This window comes from Triticum aestivum, chromosome 5D (assembly GCF_018294505.1).
Source record: "Triticum aestivum cultivar Chinese Spring chromosome 5D, IWGSC CS RefSeq v2.1, whole genome shotgun sequence".
NCBI classification, from domain to species: domain Eukaryota; kingdom Viridiplantae; phylum Streptophyta; class Magnoliopsida; order Poales; family Poaceae; genus Triticum; species Triticum aestivum.
Genome location: NC_057808.1, coordinates 129,865,336 through 129,882,334, shown reverse-complemented (window position 1 = coordinate 129,882,334; position 16,999 = coordinate 129,865,336). Strand labels below are relative to the sequence as shown.

Genomic DNA, 16,999 nt, shown 5'->3' with positions numbered 1-16,999 from the left:
ATTTTTTTTATCTTCCAAATGATATGTTTGAAGGGTGCTTCAACCTGCAGGTGAACTGGCAGAGGTATCCGGGGTTGGTTGAATAGGATTAGTTTTTTGGTCCACTCCTGCTTTTGAGAAAGGGTGATGACTTGAGCATGATATCAGAGATCAACAAACTCTCTAAGCACCAACAGAGTTGGGCTATTCTCAGTAAGACCAATCCGTCTTTGATTTATCAGCCTAGTGCACCATTATCTTCTGTTCCCTACTGTGTTTTGTACAAATCAGGAATGCAACCGCCGGTCTGATGCCACCAGCCAGTGGCCAAACCAAAAGGACATGGATTTTCCATCACCAATATGAATCACATTGCAAGCAACATATATTGCACGGACCTCCTTGTCAATAGGCGGTGGCAACCCATGCCAAGGTTTCTCCCTGACAACGCCATTCTGCCACAACCATCTAGGTTTCAGAGCTCTGCCTTCCAGCTGGAAGCTGCAGGTTGGGAATTCCAAGGCCATCAAAATGGATGAGGAAACAAACGTGATACCATTTGACACTAAGTACCACCACTGACATAACCTGAACCAACGCTTGGAAAAGCACGTCTCAATTATCTATTTACTTGATGATTTTCTTAGCCATGTCTACCAACATGAGCTCAAAGATAATCATTGTAGTTGTAGAGATAACAACACGGTTAAGCGATCAACCGAGTTTATCCAGTTGGCTTTTCATTCCACCGGCTTGAGATCTTTTGTATTGTGAGATACCATCTTGAGATATTAGGATCCCCATAACTTGTTTATATAGTTGCAGTTTGTAGGGAGAGCCGTTTTGGCTCTGGGGAGCATACGCTCCTGGATGAACAGTAAATTAAAAACAAATAGTAAATAAGATTTAAAATTCTGATTTTTTGTGTGGATGTTCATGTTAGTGTAACAAAGTAGGCTTGACAATTTTTATGCGAAACATGATAGCAATGCTTCATCGGTGAACAAAATTAAATTAAGTGTAACTTTTGGAGGTAACATTTGGCGTTTGGCTTATTTTTTTCGCAGGTCAAAATGCTTAGGCTTTTCACCTAAAATTTGAGTGTGACAATGAACATATCTATTTTTTTTTTGCATTTTTTTTACATTTGAGTATAAACATATTTTTTTTGCTCGCAGGAGCATATGCTCTCTGCAGGTGCAGCGGTTCTTGACACTAGTAGTACCTGGTCTACGAACACCGGATGCACGCGCGAAGGAACCAATCTCTGGATCCGATACGCCCAATGCCGCTTCCCTGTCCAACCCCATAGCCGCCGTCCATCCAATTAAACCCCACCTCCCTTCCCATCTCCTCCATTCCCCCTCCCCCCTTCCCTCCCCGCCGCCGCCGTCGACGCCATGGCCTCCTCCGCGTCGGCGGCCTCGCCGCTCACCTGCCACCACCTGGGCATCCGCCACCGCCCCCACCTCCCCTCATTCTCCCTCCGCCGCCGCCCCACCTCCTCACTCTCATCTAAGCCCATCTCCCTCTCCCACTCCCACTCCCACTCCCTCCCCAAGCCCCTGATCCCGTCCACAGCTCGCCACCTCCTCCCGCCCGTCGCCGCGGCGCCGGCATCTCCCCCCGCGCCGGCGAAGCCAGCCCTGCAGGGCGCGGCCATCAAGCCGCTGCTGGCCTCCATTGCCACGGGGGTCATCATCTGGTTCATCCCTGCCCCCGCCGGCGTGGCCCGCAACGCGTGGCAGCTGCTCGCCGTGTTCCTCGCCACCATCGTCGGGATCATCACGCAGCCGCTGCCGCTGGGCGCCGTCGCGCTGCTTGGCTTGGGCGCCGCCGTGCTCACCCGCACCCTCACCTTCGCCGCGGCCTTCTCCGCCTTCGGGGACCCCATCCCCTGGCTCATCGCGCTCGCCTTTTTCTTCGCTCGGGGCTTCATCAAGACGGGGCTCGGGAACCGCGTCGCCTACCAATTCGTTAAAGCCTTCGGGGGCTCCACGCTCGGCCTCGGTTACTCGCTCGTCTTCGCCGAGGCGTTCCTCGCGCCAGCAATCCCCTCGGTCTCCGCGCGGGCCGGTGGCATCTTCCTCCCGCTCGTGAAATCTCTCTGCGAGGCGTGTGGATCGCGCACTGACGACGGCACAGAGCGAAAGCTCGGCGCCTGGCTCATGCTCACATGCTTCCAGACATCGGTCATTTCGTCAGCGATGTTCCTCACGGCGATGGCGGCCAATCCGCTTGCTGCGAACCTGACGCTCAGCACCATCGGGCAGGGGATCGGGTGGACGCTGTGGGCAAAGGCGGCCATTGTGCCAGGGCTGCTGTCGCTGCTGATTGTGCCGCTGGTCCTGTATGTCATCTACCCACCGGAGGTGAAGACCAGCCCTGATGCACCACGCTTGGCCAAGGAGAGGCTGGCAAAGATGGGACCCATGAGCACGGAGGAGAAGATCATGGCCGGCACGCTTCTGCTCACGGTATGATGCCACTTGTACAATGTACATCCTATATTTTTTGCATCAGTTTTGCTCTTAATTGCTTAGTTCGCAATTGCTGTTAGGTAACTTATATACCCTCTTGTGTTCTGTGCTATTCGTATGCTGCTGCCATCCAGTGTTAGGACTTGATCGTCTAGTAGTTGAGGAGTTGAAAGAGCTGTCTAGAAATAGAGATTTCCCTGACAGCATGATTTAAACCGAACTGCAAGAGGCTAGTTGCCTGGAGTATTCTTTAATGTGGCTTAGGGTTGCGGGGGCCCGGGGTTTGTTGTGCTCCTGGGCTTAGAGGGAAGGTTGGTGGGTATGGTGGCGGCGTGTGAAGACGGTGCAGCGAAGCAGTGACGACGTGAGCGGGGAAGACAGCCATTGTCAGAGGGCTGGTCGACCAAGAGGAGTTGGCATATGGCAGCGAGGTGATAGGGTTAGGAAGCGGAGGAGATTGACACAGATCTGGCGGCAGCGATGGCGTTTGGGAAGTGGAGGAGGTGGTGCAGGGTGGGTTACTGGTGGTGAAGGGGAAGGTTTGAGGTAGAGAGAGAGGTAAGGATGTATGTTGACTGGAATTTATAAAATATCTTCAAGTGTTGTTTAGTGACTGACAGATTGAGCCATTTAACTACAGGTGGTACCTCTAGAATTACACTATTGAGATTTTTCAGTAGACAGTCTGTGAATAAATATCTAAGGGTTCTGTTTTGTTGTTTTCCGTTGTGTTTTTGTTCATATTTAGAACATTGCACAATTTATGGCTTAAACCACTGTTACTTATTGAGTGCCTTATTTTGCAAAAGTGGGGTAACCTTGTCGAAACATGGCTGTTGGTACAATCACCTGTCTGCATCTTGCTTGAATGTAATCTGGAAAACTTTTTCGTACTGAAACATTGTACTGTCCATGCCACCAGGTTGGACTTTGGATCTTTGGAGGAATGCTGAGTGTAGATGCAGTGTCTGCAGCGATTCTTGGCCTATCTGTCCTCCTAATTACAGGAGTTGTCACATGGAAAGAGTGTTTGGCGGAGTCTGTAGCATGGGATACCCTTACTTGGTTTGCTGCGCTGATTGCGATGGCTGGCTATCTCAACAAATATGGCTTGATTTCTTGGTTCAGTGAGACTGTTGTTAAGGTATGGCTCTATTCTATTTCCCTGAGTTTCCTCTTGAAATGATAGTGGCTCCTATTTAGTTATTCTTGCTTTCTAATTATAGACATTGAGCATGATGGATGTGTGTTGCTGTACTATGCCACGTTGTTAGCATTTTGACAGCACGAAATTTTCTATATGCTGGCACCTCACTAAACTTTATTCTTTTAACGTTGATGGTATCCGTTGCAAAAAGTTCTTCTACTCATATGTTTGCACCCTACCGCTGATAGGCTGGGTTAGATTGTTAGATCTGAACTAGAAATTTATTTCCTGGTTATATACATCTGAAGGAAGTAAGACATATCACATGAGGGCTCATTAGTTTGTTGGTGAATTGAAATATGATGGCTTTACCATTCCAGACCTGATATTCCAATATTTTTGCGAGTCCAGAGTAACATCAACATAGATGGAAAGTGCTTTCAATATTTTCATTTTCTGACATCTTGATCTGTTTTCCTCTCAGTTTGTTGGAGGTCTTGGTCTGTCCTGGCAACTCTCATTCGGCGTCTTGGTGCTGATGTACTTCTACTCCCACTACTTCTTTGCTAGTGGCGCTGCACACATCGGTGCAATGTTCACTGCGTTCCTGTCTGTGGCGAGTGCCTTGGGCACCCCTCCGCTTTTCGCTGCCATGGTTATGTCATTCCTTTCAAACCTCATGGGTGGCCTGACCCATTATGGCATAGGGTCAGCCCCCGTCTTCTATGGAGCCGGCTATGTTCCGCTTGCCGAGTGGTGGGGCTACGGATTTGTCATCTCCGTTGTTAACATCATTATCTGGCTTGGTGCCGGAGGCTTCTGGTGGAAGATGATTGGTTTGTGGTGAGCAACACGGTAAATGCGGGACTTCCTATTTCAACGAGGGCGAACGAAACTAGCAAAACATTTGCAGGTGGCACAGGTTGAGCTGACCACAAGTTTTGTCGACATGATCCATTCTTTTAGTTTGTACCCGTACATTTGTTTTTCTGGCAGTTACTTCCAATGCCAGGGTGCAGTTACTGGCAAGTGGCATCTGATGTTATGTAGTAGTTTCTTCTTCTGTTTATCTTATGCCTTAGTTTGTGGTGCACCTGATAAGCCTACATGATTGTTAAATGGATCTTTGCCCCCCGAAACTTTTGAGTAAAATTTTCTGGCTCAAAAATAGCACCTGGATTTTGAGCAAACGAGTTTTCTGGCAGGAAAAAAAGCAACAGATCTTTTCTGTTGTAGGTATGCACTAACATTTTGGTAACTTACATTAACTGTACTTACTTACGAAGCCTTTTATCCCAAACAAGTTGGGGTAGGCTAGATATGAAACCCTTTCACGAGGACTTCACAGGAGGTCATCCATCGTAGTACTACTCTCGCCCAAATGGGTTTCATACCCAAAAGACTGGCTAGTTTTTACGTTGGCTCGCCAAGCCTATCATAACCCTTAGATATGAAACCCTTTCACGAGGACTTCCTAGGAGGTCACCCATCCTAGTACTACTCTCGCTCAAATGGGTTTCATACCTATGGGACTGGCTAGTTTTTACGTTGGCTCGCCAAGCCTATCACAACCCTCCTCCTTTACATTAACTGTGCCAGAGATTTTTTTTTGGTAACTAACATTAACTGCCGGAAACCCCAAACCACGGATCCGAAAGGGCACGAAGCATACATGTTTGTTCTCCTTGGGATGGGGGATGGTCTCCTGCACGACGACATAGCCGACCGTGGTGAGCCCGGGGCGTGGGAAGGCGGTCTCCGGCGGCGGTAAGTACCCGACGGTGGAGAGCCGGTCCAGCTGACCGTGTGCGTGTCACCTTTGAGGCCTTCCACTTTCCATTAGTTGCGGATGCCACCTTGGGTGTTGGAGCGGGCCCTTGCTCGTACCGACGAGCTGGGCAACCTTCCTCAGGCGTCGCTCGCTAGCCATCGCTTTGGCTGCGGTGGGAAGTTGCGGCGCGTGGAAGGAGAAAAGCTTGGGGGCACAACAATGGAGCACTTGGAGCTTTGGGTGAGGAAGAAGATGAGTGCGGTGAAATGAGAGCACAAAGTTATCTCTCGCATCGCCCTCTGTTAGAGTAAAACGAGATTGAATGAAAGTAATAGACGATCAGTTGTGATTTCTATTGATTCTCAAGTATATATACATCTGAAAAAGGTGGGAAGAAGAGGTGCCTGTTCGTAGGCATCCCTCCAGTACAAGTGCTTGTTGACAATAAAGAGAGAGAAGAGACATCCCATGATTGAGCCGGGAAAATTGAGCGGTGGCGGCTTAGCGTTGCCACGCGGCCGGATATCTCTTCGCATCCCATGATTGAGCGTTAAATGACGAGTGGGTGTCGAGGGGTTGTCGTTAATCCTCATGCAGGGATCGAGGCACACCCCCCTCTCGATAGGACGTGACCTTGGAGGCCCCTGACCCACTCCCTTATGTCACATTAACCGTCAGGTCAAAGCTAGCACGTGGCTGTGTGGGCCCGTCGATAAGACCGTCCTGACTTGTCAGAGTCGGGCAGGACGAGGGGTTGTCGTTAATCCTCATGCAGGGATCGAGGCACACCCCCCTCTCGATAGGACGTGACCTTGGAGGCCCCTAACCCACTCCCTTATGTCACATTAATCATCAGGTCAAAGCTAGCACGTGGCTGTGTGGGCCCGTGGATAAGACCGTCCTGACTTGTCAGAGTCGGGCAGGAGGACTTTTGAGACGTTGTGCGGGAACTTGTCCCACCCCGAGACGGGCCACACGGGAAAACTCTTCGGGTGTGTAGTTTAGTTCTCTCTCTTCGACAATTCTAAAGCTGATGTGGTTCAATTCACCTTGGAAGGCACCTCGACAGGTGGAGGTCAGCTGGGTGAAGACACTGACAGGAAGACTATTGTTGAACTAGTTTCAAGACGGGCGACTGAAGACGATGAAGCAGCTCGGAAGGACCGAGGTGATGCCGCTTGAAGACTGGTTCATAGGTTACTAATGGTGTCCTGGCTAAGGGGCCTCTCATGACGAGTTGACGACGGTTCCCGGCTTGGGGGTTGGGGGGGGGGGGGGGGCTGAGGACCCCTTTGTCGGTTCAGCCCTAGGTGACTTTGGGCGGCCTATGGAGAAATACACGATGATTCCGTAAGGCTTGACGTACAAGACAAGAAGACGGGGTCGTGGAGAGTTCTACCACCTTAGACATAGCCGACCTAGTTGTGTAAACCCTAAGACCCCTGGTATGCTATATAAGCTGAGGACCGGGCTCGTCCTAGAACACAAATCTCTTGGTACTTTGTACTTTGTATACACCCCAACACAATAAAAGCAAAGAGCAGGGTGTAGGATCTTCACCGTGAGAGCCCGAACCTGAGTAAAAACCCTTGTCCTTGTTACCATCCCGCCAAGTAGCCTAATTCCGATACCCTACCAAGGTATCTGTCTGATTTAGCTCTGATAGCCTATGCCGAGGACCACCGCTGCACCCGAGACCCCAAGAGGAAGCGGCCGGCGAGGAAATGGTAAACTTCAACCGGCTTTTTTAGTTTAATTACTTTTAATATAGGTTTTAGTTAAGTGATGAACTCTGGTAACTTTTTTGAATCAGACTGTACTAAAACTTGATATGCTATGTTTTGAATCAGTGGTAAACTTTAATTAGAACACCAATATACAATTTGATGCATATAATCGAGATGGTAAAACCGCATAATGTCCTCGTCGGAGACAGCTGAGCCACATCTCCGTACTGCCATGGCCTCCTTCTCTCTCCTCTCTCTCTCCTCCTCTTCTTGGCCCACATCTCTCCCCACGCGTCGTCGGCGGCGGAGACGGTTCTGGCGGGTGACCTCCTGGACGCGGCCCACGCTTCGGGGTTCGCCGCGTAGCTGCGCAGCGTGCGGCGGCGCATCCACCAGCACCCGGAGCTGGCCTTCCACGAGTACCGCACAAGCGAGCTCGTCCGCGCCGAGCTGGACACGATCGGCGTGTCCTACTCCTGGCCCGTCGCCCAGACCGGTGTGGTGGCCACGATCGTCGGCGGCGGCGGCGCTGGGCCCGTTGTTGCGCTCCGGGCGGACATGGACGCGCTCCCCTTGCAGGTACGCACTCTACCCGGTTCTGAGATATTTTCATTATTCAACTGTATGGTCGGCAAGTTTATTTTCCAACAATTTGATCGACTGCGAATTGGCACAACATCCGTTGACCACGCTTTTCAAAGCATGCCACTTAAACACCACTCCATGATTGTGCCACAATGAGAAAGAGATGAGAAAATTGTAATCAGGGAAAGAAGACAGGTCCAATCCAAAGAAGAGGTAATCTGAAAAGATCATGCCTATCAGCTTGTGGCGTTCTTAGAAGGAGATTCTACCGTGCCCGGCTCAACATTATTTGTGGCAGCCTGTCTCCTCTATCCCCTGGCACCCAACAGTACCTCACCACCCATACTTTTTCATATAATTTTGAAGCTTCAATCTATTTTATTTTTTGAATCAGAGAGTCCAATTTTATGACCTACTCCAGTTATGACCCGTCTCTTCTATCCCCTGCCACAATATGCAAACAAATCGTAAACTGAAATTTTGGATCAAAAGATAGAGTTGACACAAACTTTGGAATCACCTGAAAAAGAAAGGGTGGGTAGGCCAGTATTGCACCTTCTACTCCAAAACACACCCTGCCAACTGCTCATTTACAGGTGGGCCATTATCCAAGTACCCAACATATCATAGAGTAAACTAAGTGGTGGAGGGGAGGGAAATATATTTTATCTGACACAGTAGAGGAAGTACGAATAATTGTAAATAGCATTTTTTGGTCCTTTTTGGGCACGGAAATTGTGGGATGAGCGGACGGCTCCTACGTGCACGGGATGCAGTAGAAACAACAATCTCGTGGCGTTCTGCCTTGTATTGCTATGGAATCATACGTGCATATGTTCTAGAAAACGGTAGGCATACTCAATCGATCAACCTCCTTGATCATTATGCGGTTTTACCATCTCGATTATATGCATCAAATTGTATATTAGTGTTCTAATTAAATCCTGGTAACAGTTATTGGCCAATTCCAACATGTATCTCGTCCAGTAATGTTCTAACTAAAATATTTGCATTGTTGTTCTGTTAGGTGGTGAACTGGTTACACTAACTAAGAAACCAATCCGGACAATAGCCTATAGCAATCCTACATCATGTCCATCATGTCATCATAAAATTGAATGAATGTTAACTAATCTAGAAGTGGGGCAAATATTGTAAGCATGGCCATGGAGAAAACAAAGATATTATCTCCACTCGTAAATAGGTAATAGAAAGCGTTTGGTCAAAATTATGTAACTTTGAGACCTATATATAATATTGGTCATTGCTGAGATGATTGGTTCGAATATCATTGTACTTATCATGAAAAATATTTTCTTATCATCATTTTTTTTTACTTTTTTTGAGCAAGTCATATTTTATTTATTGCTAACATATCTATATTAAAAGGTACTCCCTCCGTTCCAAAATACTTGACATGGTTTTAGTTCAAATTGTTTTGGAATGGAGGGAGTAACATTCAAAGTTGTAGCGATCAGACCTCAAATAGTCTGATCTACCGTGCACCAGTGTCATCCCTGGATCAGTAATGCTGACACGCACAGTACAAATGGAGGATTTATAACAGAGTAGCAATCACACACTTATTACAACGAGTATCTCAAGAGAGAAATAAGTATGACAAATATGGCTTAAGGCCATCTAATACGATAACAGCGGAAGACTTGGAAGATAAGTGAGTCCATCAACTCCAACGGCATCACTGAGTATAAGACCACGACCTAAGGCACCTTACTCGTCGTCATGTTGCAGCCCGAAAACGGGTCAGCACATGGAATATGCCGGCAATGTAACACATAGAGAGTAATGAACATAATAATGCTATACTACATGCATATATGGCTGGTGTTAAGCTCTATGGTTACAGTTTTGCGAAAAGCCAATTTTTTCCTACTGCAAAGGAATAAATTTTATTTAACTATCATGGTGGTTGTTAAACATTGAGAATGGTTGACAGCATTCTCAATCCCAATTAAGTATCATCGTTAACCCAACAAAATTAATTAAAGTAACATGATGAGATTCACATGATAATCCAAGTACTAGATACTCAAGATGTCCATAACCGGGGACACGGCTAACCATGATTAGTTTATACACTCTGCAGAGGTTTGTGCACTTTTCCCCACAAGACCCGATCTCCTCCGTTGGGATTCTCGCACTTCATGGTGTTTGAGAAACGGATGACCGAGACACAGTCTTTCAGAAGTGTTAACTCTTTACTCCGGGTAGACAGTACCACCTACATCCCCTACATCTGCTAGTCTACCTGTTCAAGAGCTCACACAACCTACTCAACTATGCTAGAGCCCATAATAGCTTGCGGCTGCACACGGAAGTTTCTAGCATGAATAATCTCATGATCCCTTTGAACCTGGGTGGCGGTCCAAAAGAAAACAGGCAATCCTGGAATACCCAGGTACCTCAATCCACCCAGATGTGAGTTTTAGTTGCCACCTTAGGGTTAACCATTAATTAACAATCTCACATCTGCCATGGTAACACTCAAATCCAATCCACGTCTACTAGCATAGCATAGCAATATGAGCAAACGTAGAAGTAACTCCCGAAGGTTTGATAATAAACAGGTAATAGGTACTACCTCAACTACTTCCCAATTCCCACAGCTTAATTAGATCCTAACCATGCAATGTTTGAGGGTTGGTCTAATGCAATAAATCTGGATAGTAAAAGAGGTATGATCAAAGTGTTACTTGCCTTGCTGATGATCCGTGAAACTTAGAGATTCGAAGTAACAAGCGGCGCACTTCGGGTACTCTATCGCAAACAAACAAGCAAACAATAAGCACTCATCTAATGCACAGGTAAAACTCAAATAAAGATCTAACCAGAAAGTTCAACTTAAGAACTCCGGTTTGCAAAAAGAATCGAATCAAACGAAGCAACGAAAGTCAAACGGCGAAAGAAACAAGCTTCGTTTACTAATCTGGATCTAAGTCAAATTTTACAGTAGCAAAAACTTGTTTGAATAGGTTAAACGGAAAGAGAATTTCGAGACGAAACTCTAGGCGCTTGAATCGCCTGATTTCGATAAACGAGCTAAAAGATAAACCAGAACGAAAATCTGATCAGAAATCGCGATCTGGAATAATCGCGGAAAATCCGACGAAAAAGAAAACTGACGAACAGTTAAACGAATGGACGTTCGTTAACTGCGACTAACCGGCGAACACGTTCGTTAAAACGAACGGATCGGTGAACGTTCACTAACTAACTAAACCGAAGAAAAAAATAAACCGATCTATATAAAAAAAATCTAGGGTTTCGGAAAAAAAATAAACCGAACGGTTTTAAAAAAAACCGGCACGGCGGCGGCGGCTCGGCTACCTCGGTCCGGTGGAACTCCGGCGGGGTCGGGACAGGGCTCCGGCGGGTTCGGGAGAGGGCGGCGAGGGCGGCGGGGCTCGGGCATCGTCGGGGGCGGCGGCGTACGGGGCTTCCCGAGGCGGCGGCGTCGGGCTCCTGCTCCGGCGGGTTCTCTCGGCGGCGGGGCGGCTTCGGGTCGGGGCGGGGTGAGGAGAGGGGCGGCGGGGGAGAGTATTTAAGGAGGGGGGGGCTGCCTTGGGGAAGGGGCAAGGGGCGGCGAGCGGGACTCGGGGCGGTGGCGGTCTCCGTCTCGGTCTCCAGGAGGGAGACGAGGCGCGGGGCTGGGCTGGGCCGTCGGCGCGCTTCGCGAGTTTTTTTTAAATAATTTCGCCGAACCAAAAAAAATCGTAGAAAAATAAATAAAAATTCAAAAATGCCAAAACAAATTTTCACTGTCTAATTAAAATAATTAGAACGAGATGAACATTTTCTTGGCCCAAAAATGCAATTTTGAAAACGTGCAATTTTTCTAATGCAGTTAAAATTGCAAATAAAATCCGAATAAAATCAAATATTTGATTTTAATATTTTTTCTCCAATATTTCAATTATTTTGGAGAAGTCATATTTTCTCCTCTCATTTATTTTAATACGAAATATTTTTCGGAGAGAAAAATAATTAAAACCAAAAATCATCGTTTCATCACTTGATAAGAATCAAATATGAAAACCGCGAAAAATCCCCAACTCTCTCCGAGGGTCCTTGAGTTGCTTAGGATTTTCGAGGATTCGCCAAAATGCAATAAAATATGCTATGCAATGATGATCTAATGTATAACATTCCAAATTGAAAATTTGGGATGTTACAAAAGTAGAATGTTGGAGATAAGTAACAGCCAAATTTGAACGTCTTAGAATGATTCTGAAGACATAGTATTCCACTATTGGTGCTATTTCAGGCAAGAATCGTACACCTAGACGGAAGGAGTGAAACATTGAAGCACCACTATCCGTATTTCCATTAAACGAGTATTTTGCATATCGTTCCGTCAGCGTTTATACACCTTTGACAGTGCCCTTCATTACAGACTGAACAATTATACTTTTCTCACCACTTCACAGGAACTGGTAGATTGGGAATACAAAAGCCAGGAGAGTGGGAAAATGCATGCTTGTGGACATGATGCTCACACATCAATGCTTCTCGGAGCTGCTAAGCTACTTCATTCTTGGAAGGATTACATCAAGGTATTAGCCATTGTGTGGTCCTCCTAACACCAGATTTCTGTATACTAACTCGGTAAGGCGTCAACTAGGGGGAGGCAGTGCCCGTAGCTGATCGAGGTGGTTGGACCCAATTCGGCAGCGCGCGCTGCGTTCATTCGCCGGCTTCATTTTTTTTTGTTCATTTATGTTGTTGTTTTACGATTTTTCCTTTCCAATTCTTTCAGCTTTTTTTGTTTTTTTGTCTGTTTAGTTTTTTTCTTTTCTTTGTTCTTTGTTTTGAATACATGGTGAACGATTCTTTAATATACGATGAACATTTTTTGAATACACAGTAAACATTTTTGTAACATATGTTGAACATTTTTTTAATACACACTAAACATTTTCATAATATATGGTGAACTCTTTTTAATACACGATGAGCATATTTTTAGTATACACTTACTAGGTTTTGAATATTTAGCTCAGTAAAAAGCTGATTTTTGAGAAAAAAAAGGACTAAAAGCAAAGAGGAAAAAAAAACGCTAACTCCAGAGTGGGTCGGCCCATTTGCCTTTGCTTTTGATAACGACGCCTACAGGCGTCCAATAGGAGGTCTCACCTAACTCACGATAGTTGCTTTTTGTTTTCGTCAGGGTACCGTCAAGCTTGTCTTTCAGCCAGCAGAAGAAGGATATGCCGGGGCTTACCATGTCCTAGAAGAAGGTATTCTAGACGATGTGTCTGCCATTTTTGGTCTGCATGTCGACCCAAGTCTTCCAGTGGGTACCGTCGTCACCAGGCCAGGGCCATTCATGGCAGCATCGGGACGGTTTTTGATAACGGTCACTGGGAAAGGCGGTCACGCTGCAATGCCACACAGTGCTGTCGACCCCATCGTCATGGCATCCTCCGCCATCATCAGCCTCCAACAAATCGTAGCTCGGGAAATCGATCCCCTCGAAGCCGCGGTATGTGATCTGCATAGAATGCGTGTATTAGCTTGCATTATACTTTCTCAAATGTCCAGCCTATGTACGTTTGTCTTAATTTGTGCATCAGATAGGAGGTGTTCCTTGGTGAATGATATGTATCGTTTACGTATTTTTCAGGTGGTCTCAGTAACATTCATGAAAGGAGGTGATGCTTACAATGTCATTCCTGAGTCAGCTTGCTTCGGTGGCACCTTCAGGAGCTTGACAACAGAAGGTCTATCATATCTTAAGAAGAGGATCAAGGAGGTAAATCAATCAAATAAACACTTTCCGTCTCCAACATATCTCAGAAGCCGAGCTTAAACTAAAGATATGCAACCGGTAACTTTATGCTTCTTTGGAAGATTGTCGAAGCGCATGCCGTCGTGAGCCGCTGCACTGCCACCGTCGACTTCATGGATGAGGAGCTCCGGCCATACCCAGCCACCGTCAACGACGAAGGCATGTACGATCATGCCAGATCAGTGGCAGCGGCTATGCTTGGAGAAGGCCACGTCAAGATAGGTGGCCCAATCATGGCCGCGGAGGATTTCTCGTTCTACACGCAGAGATTCCCAGGGGCATTTTTCATGTTAGGAACCCGCGACGAGGCTATGGCAACCGCGGTTCATCCACTCCACTCCCCCAACTTTGTGATCGATGAGGGTGTGCTCCCGGTGGGAGCTGCCTTCCATGCTGCTGTGGCGATGGAGTACTTGAACAAGCGCGGAACCGTGGCAAAGTAAACTAAATTACTGTTGTTCGTTGGAAATTTTAGGATGCCAATAATTGTTAGGACGGGTGTGGGCATTCATAGGTATGAGCATAATAGTTGTTAGGATGTGATTGCGACATGGAGCTAAGCTTATGAGTGTTTACAGTTGTAAGAGTCTAACCTCAGTTTTCATTGTGCAAAGCTCTGCACGGTGTGAGTTGGCCTGGTTATGCAACTCGTTCCATTCGAAAGACAACTCGGAAAGTAAACGTTAGTCCCCACTTTTTGATTGAATATATTGATTTGGATACAAAACACTATTATCCTTTTGATGGAAAGAGTACCTTCTAATCTCCACCTTTAACCCGCATTAAAATCCATAAACATTTTTGAGATTAAATGCACAGAATCATCACAATCGTGTCACAATTAGCGAAAAACCACCACTTTACGAAACATGGCATTTTGCACTGCACCCACTTTTTGACGGTGCCAAAAAGAAAAAATGCTGACCTATTTTCTAAGCACGTTTTGACGTGTCTGATCCCTCGCGAGCCGACAATGGTAACGGTGCGGCGTAAACGACCCTTGACTAGTCTGTCGGAAGTTGCTGGGTCGGAACAAACCCGAGCACTCTCTCCCTCAGTCACTCGCCCTCCCACCCACCTCACTCTCTCTCACCTCTCTCGTGGGGCATGGCGGCGGCGGCATCTGCCGAAGGTCACGTCGGATCCATTGACGATGGCGTGGTGGGTACAGAGCATCAAAGCGCAGATGGCGGCGGTTGGCGGTGTGGCAGGGGGCACCCGCGGCGAGGAGGAGGATTGTTGCGGCAGTAGCCTATTTCGTTCATTGTCGCCACTGCCGGCGGCGGCAGAAGTCACCCGTGGGGTGGTGGAGGAATCACCCACTGCAAATGTGCCCCTTGCGTGAGCTACATTCTCCTCTTGAGCTGTCCCCTCTCTATATATTCATTTTGTTGCTGCAATTTAAGGTCCCAGATTTGGAATGTAGGGTTCGAAAGTTGCAAATATATTAATAATTAGTCGTGATTATGAAATCTTACTTGTTAGCTAATTGATACGAGTATATGAATGTTTCTATAATTTAGGGTTCTGAATTAACTGAATGGTGATGTCCTGTTTGACTGAATTTAGTATTAGCTTATGTTATCTGAATGTTTTAGGGTGTTCTGTTTGTTTGAATTTCAGGTTTTGTTTTTCTGAATGTACTGAATGTTGCTCTTAATTTAGGGTTCTTATCTGTCTAATGTGCTGAGTTACTGGATGTTGCTCTGAATTTAGGGTTTTTGCCTGTCTAGCTGAATTTTTTGAATGTTGATCTGAAAATAGGGCTTCTGTTTGTCTGAATTTCATAATTTCTGAATGTTTCTTTGGAATGAGTACTCACTAAGAAATGTTGATGCAATATTAATCTTAATCTCCAATTGCTAATTGAATCTTATTATACTTTTCATTTGTAGTTAGGATCATGGTGACATTTGGAATGTGAGGTTCCAATTCTATGGTAGGGATAACCTTGACATGACAATGTGTAGCTCTTGAATTACATACGCCAATCTGTTAGCTATTATGGATTTTGGGGGATTTAAATGTACATATTATATTTGTTATGTTAAGCAAGATGAAACTAACATAGCAGGTTTAGAGTTGCTTGACAACAATGCAATGGTTGAAGAAATACTGGAAGAATTTGAGCAGTAAATGTGTACAGTTCATTGTGCTTAAAGGAGATGCCCCAACACCACGTGATGTCAACAGAGCATCACAAATATGTGAGGAGTAGATCCCCATCACTATCATAGGGGAGACTGTTACATATGCAGTTGACAACTAAGGGGTTTTGAACACAGAGCAGAGCAATAATATCCCACGTAAGAGCAAGTTTGTTTTGGAGCCTGAAGAAGATGAGGATAAAAGTGAAGATGGAGAGGAAGAAAGGGGTTTTAGTGCTGATTTTATTTGGCCACTTGAGTTTGGTTATGATCCTAGACTATTGGATGTTGATGAAGAAGACATGGAGTTACTTCATAGATTGGAGCAGTTGAAGTTGCAAACAGAGGATGCTTGGTATCACTATGAAGGAGACATAGATGTGAAAGAAGTTTATCTGCCCGAGGAAGAGGAAATGAAAGATTGTGAGCCTGAGTCTTCTCCTCCAAAGAATAAGAAACCAAAAAGAGTTGGCCCAACTAGTGGAGCACACCATGAAGAAGAAATTCTCCCCTTTCATGACTGGGTGCATTCCAATGGTCAATTGGGCAATCCATCTGATGTTAATGACAAAGATTATGATGTTGATGTTAAAAGTAGTGTAGTTTTATCTGGCAAGAATAAAAGAAGGCCTAACAAGAAAGAAGGCAGGATTTGGTATGATGAGAAAGAAGAAAAATGTCATGAGTAGATATGTGAGCACTTATGTATTGAAAATGTGTACCAATTCAGAAGAGCTCTAAGACAACTCCATGCAGTTCAGTTGAGGAACTTCACTTATTGAAGGAATTGCAAAGACATGATACTTGTTTATTGCAAAGTGGCTGAATGTTCCTTTATGATGACAACTTCACAAGTCAAAAGTGAGAAGACATTTTTTATCAGAAAATTGAGAATGCCACATACATGTCCCGCGGATAGTGAGAACATAAAAATTACAACAAATTGGGTTGCCAGGGAATATGAGCATGCAATTAGACAGTGGTACAGCAAGGTGCTATACAAACGGTTTTTAACCCTTTTCCGCGATGGCGTTCGGAACCGTCGCCAAGTGAGTGACTACGATAGGGGGGGAGGGGTCCTTCCCACACGACCCAGAAACCGTCGGGGATAGGGAGCCTCGATGCATGTACAGTACTCTCTACTCGTTTGTGCTCGCATTGCCATCGCAGTTGGTATTCTGTGGTGCTACGTTTACGATGCGCGACCCAGCACAAATAGTTCACGATTGTAGAAGTAGACAATCACACACATTTACTTTTCCTCGACTGTGTGCGATTCGATGTAAGAGCGCACACAGTTGTCGCTATAAAACTGTATGCGAAGCTTGAATACATCCCACACGATTCATTCGTC

The 16,999-nt window shown here is 46.0% G+C and overlaps 2 protein-coding genes across 2 annotated transcripts; both read left to right on the top strand.

Annotated features, from left to right (window-relative positions):
• Positions 1-1,299: 1,299 nt before the first annotated feature.
• On the top strand, positions 1,300-4,774 carry LOC123119879 (dicarboxylate transporter 1, chloroplastic). The gene is made up of 3 exons (XM_044539840.1): positions 1,300-2,456; positions 3,382-3,603; positions 4,091-4,774. The coding sequence occupies exons 1-3, from the start codon at positions 1,380-1,382 to the stop codon at positions 4,451-4,453; spliced, it is 1,662 nt and encodes a 553-aa protein (XP_044395775.1). The 5' UTR covers positions 1,300-1,379; the 3' UTR covers positions 4,454-4,774.
• Positions 4,775-7,202: 2,428 nt separating this feature from the next.
• LOC123119878 (IAA-amino acid hydrolase ILR1-like 7) lies at positions 7,203-16,629 on the top strand. The gene is made up of 9 exons (XM_044539839.1): positions 7,203-7,426; positions 7,471-7,683; positions 12,138-12,263; positions 12,878-13,192; positions 13,334-13,462; positions 13,561-13,937; positions 13,974-14,012; positions 15,097-15,121; positions 15,789-16,629. Exons 1-9 carry the CDS (start codon positions 7,295-7,297, stop codon positions 16,332-16,334), a joined length of 1,902 nt encoding a protein of 633 aa, XP_044395774.1. The 5' UTR covers positions 7,203-7,294; the 3' UTR covers positions 16,335-16,629.
• The last annotated feature ends 370 nt before the right edge of the window (positions 16,630-16,999 follow it).